The sequence below is a fragment of the Stegostoma tigrinum genome, chromosome 14, assembly GCF_030684315.1.
Source record: "Stegostoma tigrinum isolate sSteTig4 chromosome 14, sSteTig4.hap1, whole genome shotgun sequence".
Lineage (NCBI taxonomy): Eukaryota > Metazoa > Chordata > Chondrichthyes > Orectolobiformes > Stegostomatidae > Stegostoma > Stegostoma tigrinum.
In genome coordinates this window covers 11,942,791-11,964,302 of record NC_081367.1, presented here as the reverse complement: position 1 = coordinate 11,964,302, position 21,512 = coordinate 11,942,791, and the positions used below count along the sequence as shown (strand labels likewise).

The 21,512-nt window shown below is 40.5% G+C and overlaps 1 protein-coding gene across 3 annotated transcripts in view; it reads right to left on the bottom strand.

The window, feature by feature from the left end:
* Window positions 1-12,243, bottom strand: part of LOC125457633 (protein IWS1 homolog A) — a 53,066-nt gene extending 40,823 nt beyond the window's left edge. For 2 of the 3 annotated variants that reach the window (XM_048542143.1, XM_048542144.1), the window contains exon 1: window positions 12,077-12,243. In XM_048542143.1, the coding sequence (XP_048398100.1) occupies window positions 12,077-12,113 (37 nt within the window). In that variant the 5' untranslated portion in view covers window positions 12,114-12,243. Of the gene's footprint in view, window positions 1-11,259; window positions 11,466-12,076 lie in introns of those variants that run through there. The other variant, XM_059651008.1, reaches the window with a different exon arrangement.
* Window positions 12,244-21,512: the final 9,269 nt, after the last annotated feature.

The window sequence follows — 21,512 nt, the reverse complement described above, 5'->3', positions numbered from 1 at the left end:
GCCAACTAGGAATTAGGCTTCCTTGAATGAGGCCATGTAATGAAAGAGTTAATTAATAACTGCTGTAAACAAGACTTTTGAGAAATGGTAACCATATGATGATAGAATTTTACAAGGTTGGAATGCAACGTGATTCATTCTGAAACTAGTCTTAAATCTGAGCAAAGGAGACAAAAAGGCAATTTAACTATGGTGCATTGGGAAAATCCACAAAAAGATTTAATGATAAACAGGAAATGGCCAGTATTTAAAGAAAAAGTATTAGTAAATTACAACAGACAAACATTTTTATAAGGCACAAACACTGAAAGGGAAAGGTAACTTAACCAAGGTCAACGAAGGAAGTGGCTTATAAGAATGCCAGAAAGACTGGTAAGTCTAGGGATTGGGAGCAACGTAGGACTCAACTAAACAGGGCTAAGAAACTGTTGGGGAAAGGGAAAACAAATTACCAATGCAAGCTAGCAAGAAACAACAAGGTTGATTATAAATGCTTTTTCATTTCTCAAACAAAGTTAAGATAAATTTGGGTGCATTATGGGGGGACAAGATAAACTGCAGTGGAAAGCAAGGGAAATGGCAGAGAAATTAAACAGTTCCTTTGCACTTGTCTTTCCGGAATAAGGTACCGAACATGTTCCAGAAATAGTGGGTCATCAAGAAGCTTGTGTAAACTGAAGGGCTAAAATAAATTAGTATCAGTAAAGTGGTAGCACTTGAAAAACTAGCTGGATGAGGGTTGATAATCTCCTGGACCAGATGAGCTTACCCTCACTGTTGAATTAAGTAACAATTGATATAGTGGATGCATTGGTGATTATCCTTCATGATTCTACAGATTCTGGGGAAGTTCCTGCTATCCTCACAATTTAAGAAATAAGGAAGAAGAAAAACAGAGAATGGCAGACTTAATGGCTTGGAATGGAATCCATATTAGGGAAAATGTTAGAATTCATTATAAAGGATGTGACAACTGAACATTTAGAAATAAATGGAAATATTAGGCTCTATCAAGGTCGATTTTGAAAGGGAAATGATGTTTGACAAAATTAGGAGTCATGAGGCTGTTACTTGTCGGACACAAAGGAAAACAAGCGCATATGCTTTATTTCAATTTTCAGAAGGCTGTTGATAAGTTCCCACTTAGTGAATAAGAATGGTAAATAAAACTAGAGCACATGGATTGAGAGAACGTGCTACGATAGATCAAAAATTGGGTTACAGACAGTGGACAGTAGGAATAAACTGATCATTCTCAGACAGTAAACCCAGGGATACAATCTCAGAATAGAGAGCAGATCAGCTTAATACTGAGGGCAGCACAATGTCTAGCACTGCTGCCTCACAGTGCTAGGGTCCTGGGTTTGTTTCCCCTCTTGGGCAACTCTGTGGAGTTTGCACATTTTCCCTGTGTCTGCGTGCGTTTTCTCCAAGTGATTTTCCCCCACAGTCCAAAAGGCGTGCAAGTAAAGTGGACTGGCCACAGTAAATTGCCCATCACGTCCAGAGATGTGCAGGATAGACGGATTAACCATGGGGAATGCAGGGTTACAGGTTTAGGGTCGGGGGGCCAGGGGTTGGGTCTGGGTGGGATTGTTTTCAGAGGGGTACTGTGGACTTGATGGGCCAAATCACCTGCTTCCACACTGTAGAAATTCTATGATAATTCTATGAGGAATTTCTTCACTCAAAGGGTAATGAATCTTTGGAATGTTTGGTAGTGAGTCTGTGGAAAGCCAATGCAGCTAACTGTCCCAAAGAGAATCTAGGTTGCTTTTATATGCTTACACTTTCACATGCATATTGAAGCCTGGATCTCAGGATAGTGATGGTAGAGCCTCCAATTCATTTTCATCACATAGCTGGCCATACTCCTGATCTTAGCAATAACGACTGGCATATGTTGGAATGATTTGCCAGTTCATATGAAACCCATTTGACCACATTATCAATACAGATTTAAAAGGCATCTTGAATGGCTATAGGAACAGGAAGGGTTGAGAGGGAACAAAGTGAAATATACACGATAGTTGAAGGCAGTTAGAGAAGCAGGGGCTGTATTTTCTTCACAATTATACAGCAACGCCTCAGTAGAAGCCTCTAGCTAAATTCATATTCATACATCTGACATGCGCACACCTTCGTGAGCTACCCGCAGATCTAATGATCAACAGAAAAGCAAATGTGATTGGGATTAGAAGGATCATATGCAAGTAAATGTAAAATGAAACATGACATTCAGAGTTACACTAAGAAAGCCAGGAGATAGTGTTTGTGAAATGTAACAGTCATGATGGAGAGCAAACTCCTCTTTATGACATTCAACTGTTTTGTCAGGACCAATATAAAGGGATCGCTGATCACTGTTAAGTCAGGTACGCCAATCATCTTGTGGAACATGACAGTCCTCAAAGCACTGAAAACTCCGGTCAGAGGCACTGAACCTAATACTCACAGTGACATATCAGATGAAGAACATGAGTTAGATGAGACCGCACAACATTAGACGATATATTAATTGTGGGATACTATACTTAAGTGACTGCGATGAGGGGAAGGATTTTTAATGAATAAATATTTTATTTCACCACATATAGCTGAATACATGGATAAATTCTTACAAGAATTTAGATTCATAAGCAGTTGCATAGACAAGTGATGGCAAATTTACTGTCAAGATTATACCTTTGAATCATATATGTCTCTTATTTATTAAAAGATGAGCGATGTTGATATAGAATTTTGAAATACAATTTGAATTTATTGTGTTCAGCTGAGTTTCCCATAAGCACTATATCTATGTGATGCAGAGCAAACAGGAAACTGACATTATTCTCAACCGATGGGAGCAGTTCCCTGTCTTTTGATGGTGCTGCCAAATGTAAAATAAAGAAGCCTAAATGCTACAAAAGAAACAATTTTGTTTTCACTAAGAGTCCCTCTTTATTCTATTTTCTCCGTAGCCCTCCCAATCCAAGTCTTCCCATTACTCCAAGACAAAAAGAAAGCTGGCTCCTAGTGCCACCCTAACCCGTTGTTTAAAAATAACCTAAAAAGCTAGCAGACAGAGAGAGCAGAGTGCAAAAGAACGCTAACAAATAATACAAATCAGACAGTAAGAATTCACAAAAGTAAACAAACAGGAAAAAGGCAATTAAAGCTTGGCCCTCTACAGCGCTAGTTTGGAAAATGAAATCGGACAAAGTTCCAGGTGAAGCAGCAATTTATCTGTACCTCATACTTCCAGTCGACTGTATTTGCTGTTCTCAGTGTGGTCTCCTCCGTACTGGGGAGGCAAAACACAGAATGGGTGACTGCTTTGCAGAATACTTATGATCTATCCATAAAGATGACTCAGAGCTTCCAGTCACCTGCCACTTCAACACACCATCATGTTCCCATGTTGCAATTTCTGTCACAGGCCTGCTACAATGTTCCAGCATCTCATTTAACTTGGGGACCCTGCAGTCTCTGGGGCTCAACAATGAGTTCAATAACTTTAGAGCCTGATTTCATCCTTCCACGCTTTTTAACCATTCCACATCTAGTCCCACTATCTCATGGGTTGTTTTTTTTAAACATAGTGAACCCAATTTCACCCACTCTCAGACGTGTTGACATATTACATGACCCGCTTTCAGCAGATTATCCATTCTCTGCTACCCTCAGCTTTGGTTATCACTTATTCCGCTTTTCTTCTGTCCTGGTATGCAATTCATGAACTCCTTGTTTACCTGTCCCTTTCAACTCTCTCTCTCTCTTTCTGGGTTCTATCATGACCTATCTGTTCATGTCTATCTCCCAAACCCTGACTGCCCCACCACTCAGAATTCATCTTCAGCATAAATACCAGCCTTCACTGGCTACTATCAGTTCTGACAAAGAGTCATTGATCTCAAAACATTAACTCTGCTTTATTCCCAAAGATGTTGCCTGACCTGCTGAGTTTTACCAGCAATTTCTGTTGAAAGGAATGGTGGTCACGATCAACAGCTATTCTGTATTTGCCTTGGCTGTCGAGGACTAAGAAGACTTCTCTAAATTACACAAAACAAGTGATGAAAAGGACTGAGAAAGTTAAAACAATCACAAGAAGCAGGGAAAAAAGAAGCTTGGAAAACTATTAGGCCTAAAGGCTGAAAAATCCACATGATGAGATGGCCTATATCCTATGGTGCTAACAGATCCTAAAAGATGCATCGGTCATAACCTGCCAAAATTCCTTAGATTCTGAAAACAACATAGTGGATTAGAAAACAGCTGGCATAACATACTTTTCAGGAAAGGAGGGAGACAGGAAGTCGTAACTATAGGCTAGTTAGTCTAACATCTGTCATAGGAAAATTACTGTAGACCATCTTTAAGGTTAAAGCAAAATATCTGGAATGTCAGGATGAGTCATCATGGTTTCATGGAGGAGGAATTATGTTTGACAAGTGTGTTCTTGTGCCTAGCCTGTTAATTCTAAAAAGACAATCAAATCATAACACCCCTTTTCTGAACAGGGTCACTAGCCCTGAACATTAACTCTGCTTTCTTCCACAGATCCTGAGTTGTTCCAGCAATTTTCTGATTTTGTTTCATAGCATCCCTCATATCTTACAGGATGGAGATTTTTCATCTATTTTTCTTGCATTTTATCTCCGACCTTCGCTGCATTACTGCATCCACCCCTGCCTAACATTGTTCTTTGTTTAACACATTCAAGAATTGCAACATCAGCATGACTAGGAAATACAATAGCTTTTTAATCAACAGCAAAAATGGGTGAGACAGAAATACACACTCAACTCCAGGAAAGAATAAAAACAAAAGCATTGTAAAAATTCAGCAGGTCTGACAGATCTGTGGAGAGAAAACAAAGTTAACATTTCTGGTTCAATGACCCCTCTTTAGAACTGACTGTGGCTAGGAAAAGGATGATATACGTGGTGAAGATGGGATGGGGGAACAGTGGAAGAAAGAGTAAACAATAGGTGGGGATGGTACGCAAAGAGAGTGAAAAACATTTGGGCAGACAAAGGAATGGGTAAAAGTTAGCCTGGGAGAATCACTAGCTGCTTTATGGGGACCATCAGTGGCTGATAATAGGTTGTTTGTGATGTGGGATGACAAGGTCTGATTGGGCCCTAAAATTATTGAATTAGACATTTAGTCCAGAAGGCTGCAGAGTCCCCCAGCAGAAAATAAAGTACTGTTTTTCCAGCTTGCGCTGAACTTCACTGGAACACTGCAGTCAGCCCAAAATAGAGATGCTGACCAGAGAACATGTTGGTGTGTTGAAGTGGCAGGCAACAGGAAGCTCACAGTCATTTTTGCTGGCAGAACTTCAGTGTTTTGCAAAGTGGTCTGCATTTCATGTACAGCAGACCTATTGTGAGCGGCAAATATCGTAGACCAGATTCAGTGAAGTGCAGGCAAATTGCTGCTTCACCTGCAAAGTGTCTTGGGCTTTGGATAATGAGAAAGACAAACAGGCAGATGTTGCAACTTGCGTGATTGTAAACTGATGTAAAGCTTCTACCTTCTTTCCAAGATTCAATAACAGGACTGCCCGGACACATCCATTGTTTTTGCCTGCTCCTGTCCGCACAGAACTCATCTCTTCCTACTTCGACTCTATTTTTTCTCCCCTTGTCCAATCCTCTTCCACTACACCTGTAATTCTTCTGATGCTTCAAGTCAGTTTCAGAATTTCTAGTTTGCAGGTTCTAGCTGCCTCTTCACTGTGGACATGCAATTCCCTCACACATATCCACCCCTCATCACAATGGGCTCAGGGCTCTCTGCTTCTTCCCAGGAAAGGTGTAAAACAAACTTACCCACCACCACAACCCTCCACCTGGCTGAACTCATCCTTACTTCGAACAACATCTCCTTTAACTCCTCTTACATTCTTCAGGTCAGAGATGTGGCCATGGGTACCCAATTGGGCCCCTGTTATGCCTGTCTCTTTGTGGGTGTGTGGAACATTTCTTGTTCCAGTCCTACTCATTCCCCCATCCGGAACTCCTCCTCCAATATATCGATGACATCATCAGTGTTGCTTCCTTTCTCATCCAGAATTGGGAGATTTCATCAATTTTGCTTCCAATTTCCAATTTGCTCTCACTTGCACCTGGTCCATCTGTGTCCTTCTTCCACTTCCTCAACATGTTTCCATTTCTGGGGATAGGCTGGCCATAAGCATCCAGTACAAATCCACTGACTCCCACAGTTACCTTGACTATTCATCCTCACAACCTGCTTTCTGTAAACACTCAATTCCAGTCTACCAGTTTCTCTGTCGCATCTATTCCAATGATCTCAGCTTCTACAAAGAGGCCTACAAAATGTCCATCTTCTTCCTCAATTGCAGATTCTCCACCACTGTGGTCAACAGGGCCCTCAGTTGTGTCTGACCACCTCCCACACTTCAGCCTTCACCCCACCTCTTCCCTTCCACACGGCGATAGGGTCCTCCTGGTCCTCACTTACCATGCCACCAGCATCTACATCCAAAGGATCATTAGTCACCACTTCCACCACCTTCAGCGAGATGCCAACACCAGACACATATTCCCCTCCCATTCCTCGTCACCTTTCTGCAGGGACCGCTCCCTTCAAAATATCTTGGTCCACTCACTGCCCACTCTCAACACCACCTCACACCCCCACAGCATCTTCCCCTGCAACTTCAGAAAGTTCAACATTTGCTCACTTACCTACTCCATCCTCACTATCCAAGGACCCAGACACACCTTCCAGGTGAAACAATGGTTTACCTGCATTTCACTCAATCTAGTCTCTGGCATTTCCTGGTCACAATGTGGTTTGCTCCAAACTAGGGAGATGAAGCACAGACCATTGTGCAGAACACTGACATTCTGTCTACAACAACAACCCTGAGCTTCCTTTTTCCTGCCATTTCAACATATCACCACGTTCCTCAGCTAACATGTCTGTCTCAAGCTTGCTGCAAAGCTCTGTGCAAGGTGGAAGAACAGCATCTCATTTTCAACATAGGAACCCTGCAACCTTTCAGACTCAACACGAAGATCAATAATTTTAGGGCCTAAGCCCCTTCTCTGTGTCCTTACCCCAACCCCGACGCACAAGGCCTACTATTTTTCTTGCTGTGTCTCACATCATTTCCTAAGTTCCTTCTTCCCATTTCAGGCCAATGTGTTCCTTTGACAAGCTTTTGCATTTATCTGTCTTGGGAGAATGGTGTTGTTCATGCTTAAGAATCGGATCCATTTTGAGCTGGAGAACCAGTTGGTTCAGTTACTGTTGATTGTAGAATAAGATTTGGGCCCAAACTTGATGGGATGAAAGGCCTTGTTATCCCATGGGCTGCTACCTCAAAATTAGCAACTATCAATTCTCCCAGGCTGATCTTTGTTTATTGCTTTGTCTGCCCAAATGTTTTTTTCTCTCTCTGGGCTCCATCTCCACCTATCATTTACTCCTCCCCTTCCCCCACCTCATCTTCACCATATATACCAACCTTTTCTGAGCCACAATTGGTTCTGAAGAAAGGTCACAGGAGCTGAAACATTAACTTTGCTTTCTCTCCACAGACATGCTGAGATTTTCCAGCAATTTCTATTTTTCTTTTCTGATTATCAGCATTTACAACTCTTTGCTTTGTTTTTGTCCAGATAGGAATAATTTAATGGAGAAATAAGCTTGGGAACAATGCACTGGAACTAAGCATCTAATTATATACCAGTGTAAAATCATACATACAATATCAAACCTACTTCTCCAGCTCAAAATGGATCCGATTCTTAAGCATGAACAACACCATTCTCCCAAGACAAATAAAAGCAAAAGCTTGTCAAAGGAACACATTGGCCTGAAATGGGAAGAAGGAACTTAAGAAAAGATGTGAGACACAGCAAGAAAAATAATAGGCACAAGCAAGAGAAAGTGCAAGAATAATTTGGGCAGAAATCACAAGTTTGTTTCAGCAGGGATATAAAGGAAACACAAGTAGAGGGTGCCATCAACACACACAAAAAAAAACAGGTGTTGAATTAAGTCACTGAAAAGGGGTCTTATAGGCGAGGAAACATAATAATGTATTCACCTATTGACAGCTGCACGTAAGCAAATGAGCTGCAAGCAGTCAGTGTGAGGCAGCCTGCATTATTGCGCATTTCACGGGCAACTAAAGCAATCTTGTCATAAAGATCACCAACAAAATAAAATTGGCCTCATGGCACCAAAACATTATTAAAATATTATGATTTTCAGAATGCCTAAGCAAAGCTCCAAACAAACAAATCATCATGAAATATTATGAATCTTTGTAATTTCTCACGACACACAATACGTCATGTTAAGGCTTCAATGTCTGCTTTAGTGAAGCTTAAACTCTTGTTATACATGTATGTATATAAATACGACACAATATAACCTTCACTTTCTAAATTCCCTACCTTCAAAGCCTCCTTAAAAATGTGATGAATAACATTTTGGGCTTCTTCCTCTGACCTTGTTTCTACTCAGGTCAGACCTACAGTTATAAAGTGTGCTTCCTTGATATGTGATAAAAAATCTGACATAACTGTCAACTAGTTTTCATTTCATTATCCAGGAATTATGGTGATTTATAAAAGTTTTACCTTGTGACCTGGTTGCCTTAACTGTTATTTATCAAAGTGTGTGTCATTGTCCTCAATGAACAGCCTGATGCTACTTGGCCAACTGAGTGCTATTCCTTCCATTAAAATACTCTGAATGTGCCTATGCTCGAATTACAAGCATGTAAAGAATGGCAGGATAGCTGAATCAATTTCATTCCAGACCGTGAATAAATGATTAATTACAAGATTAGATGTCTGCTTTTTTGCCCCCTCAAAAATCTTTCAGTCAATTTTCATACCTTAGTGAAAGCAATTTTAATCTACACTTGGTCTGTAAGTTTCAAGAATCTAATAACGACAACACTCAGATCAGGAGAAACCACAATACAATTGGCTTCCTACTAGATGGTCAGGAATGGCTCTCGCATGCACTTGTCACTTGATTAATTACATATCAGTGACCCGGCACATTGCGGGGGGGGGGTCCCTTGGAGTTGAGATGTCACAAAGATTATAATGATTTAGCGTGAGAAGACCATAACCCAATATTGGCAGACAAAGTAATTCTAAACTGGGTATATCTGAAGGACTTTAGAACAATGCTGATAACTGACAACAAGTCAGATTCAGTAAAAGAATCAAAAGGGTAGACCTTTTGTTGGAGGGGGAGCTATTTTCACTTAAGCCTGAGAGATAATGGTCAATGGGTAAGACAATCTGCAATACAGCAGAAGCAGGAATCTTAGATAAATAAACAATAGTTTATCAAAGTGCTTATTACAATCTCAGGACGTTCATAAAACACCTCGGAAAATAAAAGAGAAAGCCATCATAGCTCCAGAGGACCACAGGTTGCTCATTCATGAATGGTGGTAAGTTTAACCTGAGGGTCATCACACCCCAAGTGGAGTGAGGTTGAGAACAATAAAGTCCTTTTGAAGTGTAGAGACACCTCCAGGTAGTTTCAGCCAATTTAAACAGAACAAGCTCCCATAAACAAGATTAATACTGGTCAATTGATAGGTATTGGACAGGAGAACCTGCAGTACATCTTTGAATAATGCCACATTATCAATTACATTTAAATTGTTGGAGATCATTTCTTCCACAACACTACTGTCAACATGTCTACAACTATCATCCTGAACACCTGCTCCTCTGCTTCTGGCACCATTCTATATTCTGCCACACAAGTTCCAGGCATTAAGCATCTCCAACAAGAAAGAATCTAACTATCACTTCTTGATATTCAATGGCATTAACATTGTTGAAATATTCACTCTCAGCATCCTGAGATTACCATTGACCAAAATTGGACCAATGTTAACATTATGCTACAAGAGCAGGTCAGAGACTGGGAATTCTGCAGCAAGCGACTCCTAACCTTCAGAGCATGTCCAGCATCTACAAGGGGCAAATCAGAAGTGTGATGTAATGCTGTTCATTTAACTGGAAGGATGCAGTTCAAACAACACTCAAAAAGCTCAACACCATGCAAGGTAAAATAGTCAGCTTGACTGGTACCCATCCATCACGTTCAAAATTCACGCACTGCACCATCGATGCATAGTGGCAGTATGTCTGCTATTTACAAGATGCACTGTAGCAACTCACCAAAGGCTCTTTTGGCTCTTTTTCCAAACACACAACCTCTAACACCTTGAAGAAGAGGTAGTAGATGCATGGGGGCAGCTTCATCTGCAAGCTCATCACCAAGCCACAAACATCTTGACTTGTAACCATATCACCATTCCTTCAGTTCCATTGTGTCAAAATGCTGGAACTCTTTTCCAAACAAACTCTGGATGCACCAAACTCATTCACTAATGGGCTGCAGCAGTTTGCAATGGCAGCTCACTACCACCTTCTTCAGCACTAAAAACACTGGCTTTGCCACGAGTCCTCAAGTACAATGAATGTAGCCACCGTGCAGTGCTGGAAACGCACATCCTTTTGCACAATTTAGTATATACTGTTTGATGTTATGATGCAACACAAGGGAGTTCCCTTGCAGACTGGGTAATTTTTTTTGTTTCACATTTCGGCTCAGTGCACAAGCATGGTGTGACAGGTCATTTGCTTCCCAGTTGAAATCCTCATACTACTCTATCATTTCTGTCTTTAGTTAACACTGTTGTAAATAAAATTGATGCAAACTTAGATCAGCATTTTATTGTTCTACAAGCTACCGTGCAGCCTAATCGTAAAACTCATTAATCTCACTTTTCTCTGCAGACAGAAGATATTGACAATGGAGGATGGCTGAACCTGAGCCCTCAGAATAAAGAACGTGCAGAGCTGCCGTTTAGATTTATGGTACAGATTCTCTACAGCTGGTAGGGTGCAGTTGACAGGTGAGATTTATCTGCCATTCATTGATCAAGTTCCCATTCACACACCACCTCCGCTTTGGCAGATTTTCAAGCATTCCCTCCCACCACCACTTCAGTCTATGTCTTTTTGCTTTGCACTCCCTAGCTCATCTTTTATCTCCGTACCAGTCATCTTATTACCAATTTTTGTCTTGCACCATCATCCCTTTTATCACTTGATTGCTCCCACCGTTCATCCTATCACAGACCATATATTCGCCTTACAAATACCAAATTATAATTTACTTCAAAGATCTCCCAATTCTAATGAAAGGTCAGAAATGGTAACATGTTTCTCTCTCCAGTAACATTACCTGACCGGAGTGTCTCCACCATCTCATTTTTATTTCAGAATCCACATTATTTTATCTTCATTGTTGGCCTCCAGGTGAAAAGGCAGATAGGGCCTCCAGTTTAACAAATCATTCAGCAGACATCATCTTTGACAGTTCAAGACTTTCGCAACTCTGCACTGAAATGTCAATCCAGATTGCATACTCGAGTCTCTAGAGCAGGGCTCGAACCCACAAGTATCTGACATAAAAGAAAGTTGTTTGCTGGAAAGCCATTGTGGGTTTTAATTAGTTTAATGGCAGCACTGAACTTCTTTTTCCTGAAGAACCAGGGGTGGGTTCTCCAGTTTCGGCTTCTCCGAACGTTAAACACGAGTCTGGATCTCTTCAGCCTGATAACTGACCAACAAGTGGATGATCCTTTGAGCCTAGTATCTTCTTTACCTGTCAGCCTCTGCCATTAGCTGCGTGCCTTTAGTCCCATGACGCAAGCTCTGGGATTCCCTTCTAAGAATCACCTCAACCCTGTTTCTCTCACTTGATTTATAACTAACTGTCCTCCTATGTTGCTGTCGGTTTCACTTTGATAGAAGAGACTAGGAGCGTTGTTACATTGAAGGCACTCTACAAATGCAGCACGTTGTTGATCACTGAAGTGACTCGGTTTAGGGGCGACAGAGACTGCCCCGGTGCCGGTCACTCAGCAGATTGATTCGAAGGCGGGGATCAGGGGCCTGCCAAATCGGGGCATTGTGTTCACCAGCCGCCTAGGCCCGAGCGGACCAGCGCCACCTCCTACACCACAGCCGCCCCTCCCCCCCCCGATCCCGTTCCTTACCGTCTCCGTCCGGGTAATAATCGTCCTCCAAATCCATGGCCGCGGGCAAACGATAGCCCGCTCCGGCTCAGACCCCCGACACCACGTATCTTCCGCCCGGCGTCTCTCCCCAAACTAGAAGCGGCGCTGGGGCCTACGGACTCGACAGCACTGCGCACGCTCGCCGGTGAGAGGTCACGGAGCACGTGATGGAGTCGGCCGTCTGGTGGAGGAGGCTATTCAGCCCATCGAGCCTGCTGCACTCTTCAGTAACATCATGGTTCCTCTGATAACCCTCAGCACCACTTTCTCCTTTACCCTTGATTCCCTTCACCAAAAGACCTACCTAACCTATTTTTGTATATAATTAAAGACCCAGTCTCACTAGCTCCCAGTGGTAACACATTACAGATTTACACAAGGTGAAACAACCTTTCCACGTCTATCCTGTCAAGCCGCCTAACAGTCTTGCTTGCTTCAGTAAGGTCACTTCATTCTTCTCAACTAGTGAAGGGATACGCAATCTGTCCTTATAATACAGTCCCCAATACCCAGGATCAACCGAGTGAACCTGCTCTGGAATGCCGCCAATTCCATTATACGTTTCCTCAGATGAGAGGCCCAAAACTATTCATATTATTCTAGCTGCAGTCTGTCTAATGTCTTGTAGAGTTTTAGCAAGAGTTTTATCTATTTTTATACTTCACTCCGTTTGAAATAAAGGCCAACAATCCATTTGCCTTCCATATTACTTGATGAATTTGTATGCTAGCTCGATTTGATTCATTGATTCATAGCATCAGGGCGCATCATGACACAGTGGTTAGCCCTGCTGCATCACAGCACCAGGGACCAGGGTTTGATTCCACCTTTGGGCGACTGTGTGGAGTTTGTACATTCCCCCCGTTTCTGCGTGGGTTCTCTCCGGTGCTCTGGTTTCCTCCCACAGTCCAAAAATGTGCAAGCTTGGTGAATTGGCTGTGCTAAATTGCCCGCAGTGTTCAGGGATATGTAGATCAGGTGGGTTATAGGGAGATGGGTCTAGGTGGGATGCTATGAGTGTTGGTGTGGACTTGTTGGGCAAAAGGCCTATTTCCACACGGTAGGGATTCTATAATCTAGGATTCCAACTGACTTGTCCTTGACTCTAGAGTTGAAGTTATCGAGTCTTTGCTTTTGGTGGGTCTAAGTTCATATAATCATGAGGCATGTAGTGTCCAACCATCTTCACCAGCATCATCAATGAACTCTCCATCATGAGGTCAGAAATAGGGTATTGCATTGACCATCTCCGACAAGAAGGAATCTAAGCGTTGCCTCACATCATTTAATGGCATTGCCATCATTGAATCCTCCCTATCAATATCATGAGTGTTAATGTTGACCAGAAATTGAATGGGAGAACCATACGCCCTACGCTGACTACAAAAATAGGGCAGAGTCTAAGAATTCTGTGAAGAGTAATGCATCTTCGATTTCTCCAATGCAACTCCATCTGTGAGGCACAAGTGGGGTAATACTCTCCAAATGTCTGGATTGGTGCAGCGTCAATAACGCTTAAGAAACTTGACACCATCCAGGATAAAGTTCTGAAGAAGAATCATACTGGACTCAAAATGTTAACTCTGTTTATTTCTCCACAGATGCTGCCAGACCTGCTGCGTTTCTTGAGTATTGTCTGTGCTTGTTTCAGATTTCCAGCATCAGCTATGTTTTACTTTTATTAAAGCAGCCCATTAATTAGCACAACATCTAACATATTGAATATTCAGTCCTTTTAGCATCAGTGGAAATTTGCAGCAATATGTAATCTACAAAATGCACCAACTCACCAACAGTCCTTCTAAACCTATGAATTTTAATGCCTTGAAGAACAAGAGCAGGAGATGTGAAGGAATACCATCACCTGAAGGTTCTTCTCCAAGATACACATCAAACTGACCTGGAATGATATTGCTATTCCATCACTGTCGCTGTGTGAAATTCTCATTCCCTAATATCATTTGAATGGTCCTAAATCCCAGGGACTACAGTCGTTCAAGAAGGCAGCTCACCACCAACTTCTCCAGGGCAATTATAATTGTTAGCCTAACCAGTAACATCCACGTGAGTTAAAGGAATAAAAGAAAATATGCTATTCAGCATTTCAATCTTGCTGCGCCATTGAAGAAACTCATAGTTGATTTGTCTATGGCCTTAACTCCACTTTCTGCCAGTTCCACATAACCCTTGACTTACTTGTAAATCAAAAACTCAGTGATTTCCAAAAACTGAGGGTTCGGTGAAAAAAGAAATTCCTTATCATCTGCATCTTAGATTGAAGATGCCTTATTTTTAAACTTGCATTTCTCAGTCTGGATTCCCCAAAGGAGAAATATTCAGCGTCTACCCTGTCAAGCCTATAAAGGATGTTGTATATTTCAATATGATCACTTGCCATTCTTCTAAACTCCAATGAACATTGACCTAAGATGCTCAATATTTTTTCAATAGGCAACTATTTTGGGAGTCATTTTAGCGAACCTGCTCTGAACTGCTTCCAATGTAAATTTGTCCCATCTTAAGTAAGGATATCATGACTGTAAGCAGTATTCTAAGTGTGTTCTCAGCCATGCATTCCTCCAATCTCACCAGTTCTGTAAGAAGATTTCCTGATTATTATATCCAACTCCCTGCAATAAAGGCCAAAATTTCATTTCTCTTCCTTATCACTTGCTGTAGTTGCATAATGACCTTTTGTGAATCCTGTACAAGAACACCAAGATCCTTTTAGTGACACCATTCTGCAATCTCTCCATTTATATAATCTGCTTTTCTATTAATTCTGCCACAGTGGACGTGTCAGATTTTTCCACACTATGCTCCATTTTCCTAAATCACTCATCCTTCTATATCCCTTTGCAGAGTCTCTGTATCCTCTTCACAACTTGTTCCTCTAACTGTATTTGCCTCATCAGCAAATATACAATGCAATCTGCAAATCCGTCAGAAATCTGGATCATGAATCCAGATTTGGATCAGTTTGTTTACATGCCATGTAAACATCTTGGTCCTGGGAGTCAATTTATGTGCCAGTTTTGTTTGTAAGTCAGTATTGCATTTCAATGTGTGTGCCTAGATCTTCACTGAGACAATCATATCTGTCACCATGGATCCTAGATAGCAGAATGTTCTGACTCAACCCAATGGCATGTTGTTAGTTCCGATCTCGTGGACACCAAGCACGTAACTACAATTTTCATTACGTTGTCGGTGAGGGGGAAGCACAGTAATCGTCAATCATCATTGTAATCATAAATAAAATCATCACTGCAAACAAATCAGTAAAATCATCACTGTAATCATTAGAAACATCACAATAATCATCAGCAATGTCACAATGGTTATCAACGCTATCATCAGCGACACAGTCACTCTAATTTTCAGTAAAATCACCTGCAAAATCATCAGAAACATCACAGTAGTCATAAATGCAATAATCTGTTTCAACCATCATTGCAATAATTAGAAAAACCAGTCAATGGGAATTGGGAGGAAAGTTCTATCTTGGTCGAAGTAATATCAAGTATTTAGGAAGTTGGTGATGATTGTTGTTGTCATCTCAGCCTGTAGAACATCACTGTAGAAGTTCTTCAAAGTTTTTTCCAAGCCTAACAGTAAGAACAGTATTTTGTTTTTTGATGGTGCATGGGAAATGAGGAAAAAAATAGTTGCAGCTTTTAAAAGAGGAGAATATATTCGGAGTTGAAGTTCACTGATGCACATGAGAAAATGCTACTTTTTGAGTCCAGAAAATTGCATACCAATAGCCATGAGAGGACCCTCAAAGTTTAGAGGTAACATTGCTTGACATGTTTTAGCTAATTGTGCATTATTATCATGGTCAGGTAAACCTGCTGACAGGGGAATGACAGCTTCTTTCTAAATTAAGCCTGCCCTCACTAGTTATATCTTCTATCACTTTGCCTTCTCCAGGCTGTGGCTCATATCATCAAACTGCACCTTGGTCTGTTCCACTGTTCCTCAATACTTTCTTCTCCTTGTTCCATTCTTTTCATCTTTCAATGCAAATCGTTGTTCTCTCCCACCCACCAAGAACCATAAAGCATTTCTCACGCATGCATATTCACTACTTTCATCACTGAGCAACATTTTTATCCTTGATAAATTCGACTTTCAGTGCAATTTGTTGTGTGCCACTTCTCTGAGCTCATTACCTTCTTATTCACGCTTAATCCCTCCTGCCATATGGGGACTCAAAGCCATACACCCGCTTGACATCTCAAGTGATGTCCCTAATCCCATCATGTCAATCACAGCTAGCGCCATCTCTGATCATTTTCCAGTTCTGACTGTCAGCCACATGCCCTGCCCCCTTGCAAATTCATTTCTGTTTTTACCTCTCCCTTGAAAAAGCTTTTTCACAGCTCACTTGCAACTACACTTTTAACAGCCCAACATTTTTGTAGCTACCTATGAGCTCAATCACTCCAGTCACTGTTGAGGTCGTCATCGCCATCAAAATGGTACTAACTCTCTCTCTCTCTCTCACACTGTGGTGACTACCTCAGAATTGACCTCATCATGGTTCCCTGAAGTCCAAACCAAGAGACAAACTGATCTGCATGAGGAAGGATACAAATGAACGAAAAACATAATGTTGTAAATTACTCACCAAATTAATTAATAAACAAAATGAAATTAATTTAGACTAAACCAATCTGTTATTTCTTCCTTCCCCTTTATTTCAATGCAAAAACACCTGTAGCCACCGAATAGATACTTTCAGTTGACATGAAGTAGGATCTCCAACCCTCAGTTGCTCTGGGCAAACCTAATCATGGTTGTCAATTGCAAACACTAACCAAAATATATTTATGTATAAATGCTAAATGTAATGCAAATTACAAGGTAAAAATATTGTGAACTAGAATAATTCTTGCTGAATTATTGAAACTTTCTCCCTAACAGCCTGTCAAAGCTATCTTTCAGAACAATACAATTAATTACTTGTGCAGAAGGCCACTGTTTGTTGACTCAATCCTGTGTAAAGATCTTATTCAATTTCTCCTCCTTTCTCCTCCCCTACATCACTTGTGTATGGTTACACTAAAACAATTACAACATTTGGTGTGTTAATAGTGTATTTATCATGTCCCAAGACTTCCACAGGTAAGCATAAAGATAATAGATACTGTACTGTAATGAGTTCGGCCAGCTGGACCTCATAGAATATGAGTTCCCTGATTGGGGCTGTAAATCTGGTCCAATCAGGAGCCGTTGCTGACATAGAAAAAGGATGCTGACACTCTGATGCCTGTATGAGGCAGTATTAAAGTCAAGGACTGTTCATGTATAAATAAAGGACAATCTGGTGATGGGATATTGGCCTATTTGTAGTTATTTCAGAAACTGAGCCAGGAAAGTAGAGATTAAGAAGAATTAATTGAAAAAGCTTATTTTATGGAAGATAGATGAGCAGATCATTTTAGGAAAGATTATCACCTATGTCATCAAAGATGAGGAAAGGGAGGAGAAGGCAGCTACATCTCAAGTTACAACCCATTATCTATCCTTCCAAAAGTTACAAATTGCACAAAGTTTTACTTTATTCATTCTTTCTCACCCTCCACTACATTTGCTCTATTGTCTCAACTTCAGAATCCTCATTACTGAGTTACACTGACTCTCACTATGCAAATGTAAATTTGATGTATCCCTATCTCTGGAAACATCTTTACCTCTATACCTTTTCCCATGCAATTACATTGAGATCCACCCTCAACAATCCACTACCACTTTGTGCACCAGAGCTCTTCATCCACTACTTTTGAAATGACTTGAAACCCATTACTTCCACATTACTGGTATTAGTTACGTCTCCCACCAAAGCCAGGGTGGTTCATGTGGTGAGTGGAGATTGGATTCTTGGCTTGTCAGTATAAGAACATGAAATCCATTCTGCAGTGTCTGCCCCTTACTTTCTCTGTGAAGTCCTATGGAGTGTTTTGTTACACTAAAGTCAGCCACATCAAAGAATGAAACCAGGTATTTTGTACTGTTTTTCCTGTAATAATACGCCAAACAAGGAGGAGCAGATAACAATGTTGTAGCAAACAATCATGACGTGTCTCTCAGCAACATCTGCTTGTTCTAAAGGTGCTTAAATAACAAAGCTTAAAGTCAAAAATTAAATCAGCTACATGTGCTGTACATAATTCAATAAAAAGCAGCTTCCCTTTGAATGTATATGTGCAGTGCAGCTAATGATGCAAACTAAAGTACAATCCTTGAGCTTGTCATTGAACAACAGTTGCATTTTCCTCACTAGCAAAACAATGTCCTGTTCACTCCTCTTCAGTACAGGTGTAGCTGCATCAGAAAAGAAAATAATAGCAATTAGGACATGACACTTCCAATTTACAACTGGAATAACAGGTAAGGATAATCAAACGGACTTTGTGAAATATTGATGTGTCAGACACAGTGCTTTCACACTTTGGGACCAGGTAAGACATCAGGTCATACATTGTCCTTTAATCTTTAGCCCACAGTCACTAGATTAAATTATCTGTCTTTGGCTGAAAGAGTTCTATATGAAATCAGTTTGATGTCTCAATATTGAATCTCGCTCATCAAAGTAGTTGAAACAGTACTATCACACCAATTTATTCAAGGTTATTCTGCAAACATTTCCAATTCTCTTTTCAGCCTCAATTTGGAAATTATATGGACCCAGATTTCGCAGTCTGTATCCCTGATCTGAAAGAAGCCTTCCTCCAGAGCAAAGCAATCCTTACAGTGTGAATTTTCCCTTTCCCATTGTTGTTCTGAGTTTGATGTCAGGTCAAAGGAATCTGCAGGTATTCAGCAACAGTGATGCCATAAAGCAGCATAAATAACCAATAATATTGAAATATGCTAATAGGCAGAAAACCAGGAAGTGAAACACACTGAACTTTTCACTTATAACTTAAACATTTGTGACAATGAAAGAAATAATTGGGACATAGATGTGGAATTAAAATAGAAACTGAAATATCATAAGCAAACTTTAAAATTAAAACTGTGCGTCTGGTTATTGACCCCTGCACTATAAATGGGAAGTTTTCCCTACCTAGTCTATCTTTGCCCCCTGATAAGTTTTTATACCATAATCAGATCTCCATCAGCATTTTCTGTTGGCTCGGCTTCAGTGACGGTGATGTCTGGAGTTGCTTTTGGCAGTCTCAGTGTGGCGGCAAAACCTGAGAAAAACCATCTGAGGACAACTCTGTTATCTAGCCTTTCCTCATAGCTGAATCACTTCAATCCAGATGATATCTTGGTGAATCTCCGCTGCACCATTTCCACTGGAATCATATTCTTCCTATAGTGTGGTGACCAGAACTGCACACATACTCCAGCTGTGGCCGAACCAACATTATACACAGCTCCATCATAACTTTTCTTCATTAGACTTCTGAACATTCCAGATAAGTCTCCGAACTGTTTCCAATGCTTCTTTAAATAAGGAGACCAGTATTGTATAAAGTATTCCAGAGGTGGTTTCTCCAGTGCCATGTATAACAAAAACATAACCTCTCTACTTTTGTTTTCAAGTGCCCTCACAATAAACAATAACATTCTATTAGCCTTCCTAATTAATTGTTCTCCCTGCACTTCACCTTTTGCAATTCATTATCAGAACATCCAGATTTCTCAGCATGTCAGTGCTCTGCAATGTTTCACTTCTTAGATAATACATCTGTTTTATTCTTCCTGCCAGAATGGGCAATTTCACATTCCCCCATGTATCATTCATTTGACAGATCTTTGCCCACTAGCTTAACCTAACTATATTGCTTTCTAGCCTCCTCATGTTGTCTTCACAGCTTAGTTTGCCAACTATTGTTTTTTCCCTGTAAACGTGGCAACCAAATCTTTGGTCCCTTCATCCTAGTCATTTCTACAAATTGTAAAATGAAGAGGCACCAGCACTGATCCCTGTGACACATCATTAATTACATCTCAACAGCTGGAAAATATGTATTCTCTGTTCCTGTTTACTAGCAAATCTTCTATCTGTGCCAATATATTGCTTCCATACCACTAGCTTTTAATTTCTGAAACAACTTTTGCTGTGGCCTCATCTGAAATACCTTCTGCAAATCTAATAACAGCACACCCGCCAGTTCCCTTTATCCAAGCACAAGTTAATTCCATAAAAACACCAATAAATTAGCTACACTTGATTTCTCTTTATACAAAATTATATTGTGCAAACCTGAGTACCTTGAATTTTTCTAAGCATCCTGCTATCATGTCTTCAGTAATTGCTTCTAACATTGTCCCTGAAACAGATGTTGAGCTAACTGGCCTGTAGGTTTCTGCATTCTGTTTGTTTTTCTATCCCAACAAAAGGAACCTTTTCCAGATCTAGGAATTTTGGAAAACAGATCCAATGCATCAAATTCCTCATTAGCCACTTCTTTTAAGATCATATGATGGAATCCACCAGGCATGAATGACATGTTAGTCCATTGTTCCAACAATTTACTCACTACAACTTCCCTTATGATAATAATTTTATTGAATTCATCCCTCCCTTATCTTTCCTGATTTACAGCTATTTCTTAGATGTTACTTGTATCCTCTACATGAAGACAGGTGCAAAATATCTGTCAAATTCAGCTACCACCTCCTTATTTTCATTTATTAAACCCCAGGATCACTTTCCAGAGGACCCACATTCAGTTTATTCACTCTTTTTAAAATGTCTATAGAAATTCTTACTACATTTTAAAATAAAGTATTTCCAGATAACTTTCAGTTACACTCAAGTTCTTCTCTCCTCGTGAATCTTCTAATCGTTCTTTGATTTTATTTTCTGTCCAATTGTTTGGGCCTATAATCCATCCATGAGCAATTAGATGCCCTTTTTTGAGTTTAATACTGTCTTTAGCTGCTTTTGTCAACTGTGGACAGGACATCCTCCCATTTTTTTTCTCATCGGAATGTAACTATCCTCTGGATTCTGAGATACCCTTAAATATCTCCATTGATCTTACCCTTTACCTAATTTTCCAATTCACTTTAGCTAGCTCTGCTTTTATCCTCACATGGTTTCCCGCATTTGAGGTTAAAATTCTAGTATTGGATCCATTCTCTCTCCCTCAAACTGAATGCGAAATTCAATCCTGTCATGATCACTGTTACCTAGCAACACCTTCACAATGAGTTGTCTCTAGGAAGAAACCAAGGAAAGTCGCCATATTTCCACCATCTCACCCATCCATCTTTTGCTCCTTCAGGATTGACCTCTTCAGCTGCCTTTGGTGTTCATCAGTTTGGGAGGAGCATACATAGACTTATAAGAATTTATATCTAGTCACCAGTTGCTGCTTCCCCAACTGTTAGTCCTAAACCTGCTGGATTTTGCACAGCGCACCTTTCTATTCAGATTAGATCAGCTTCT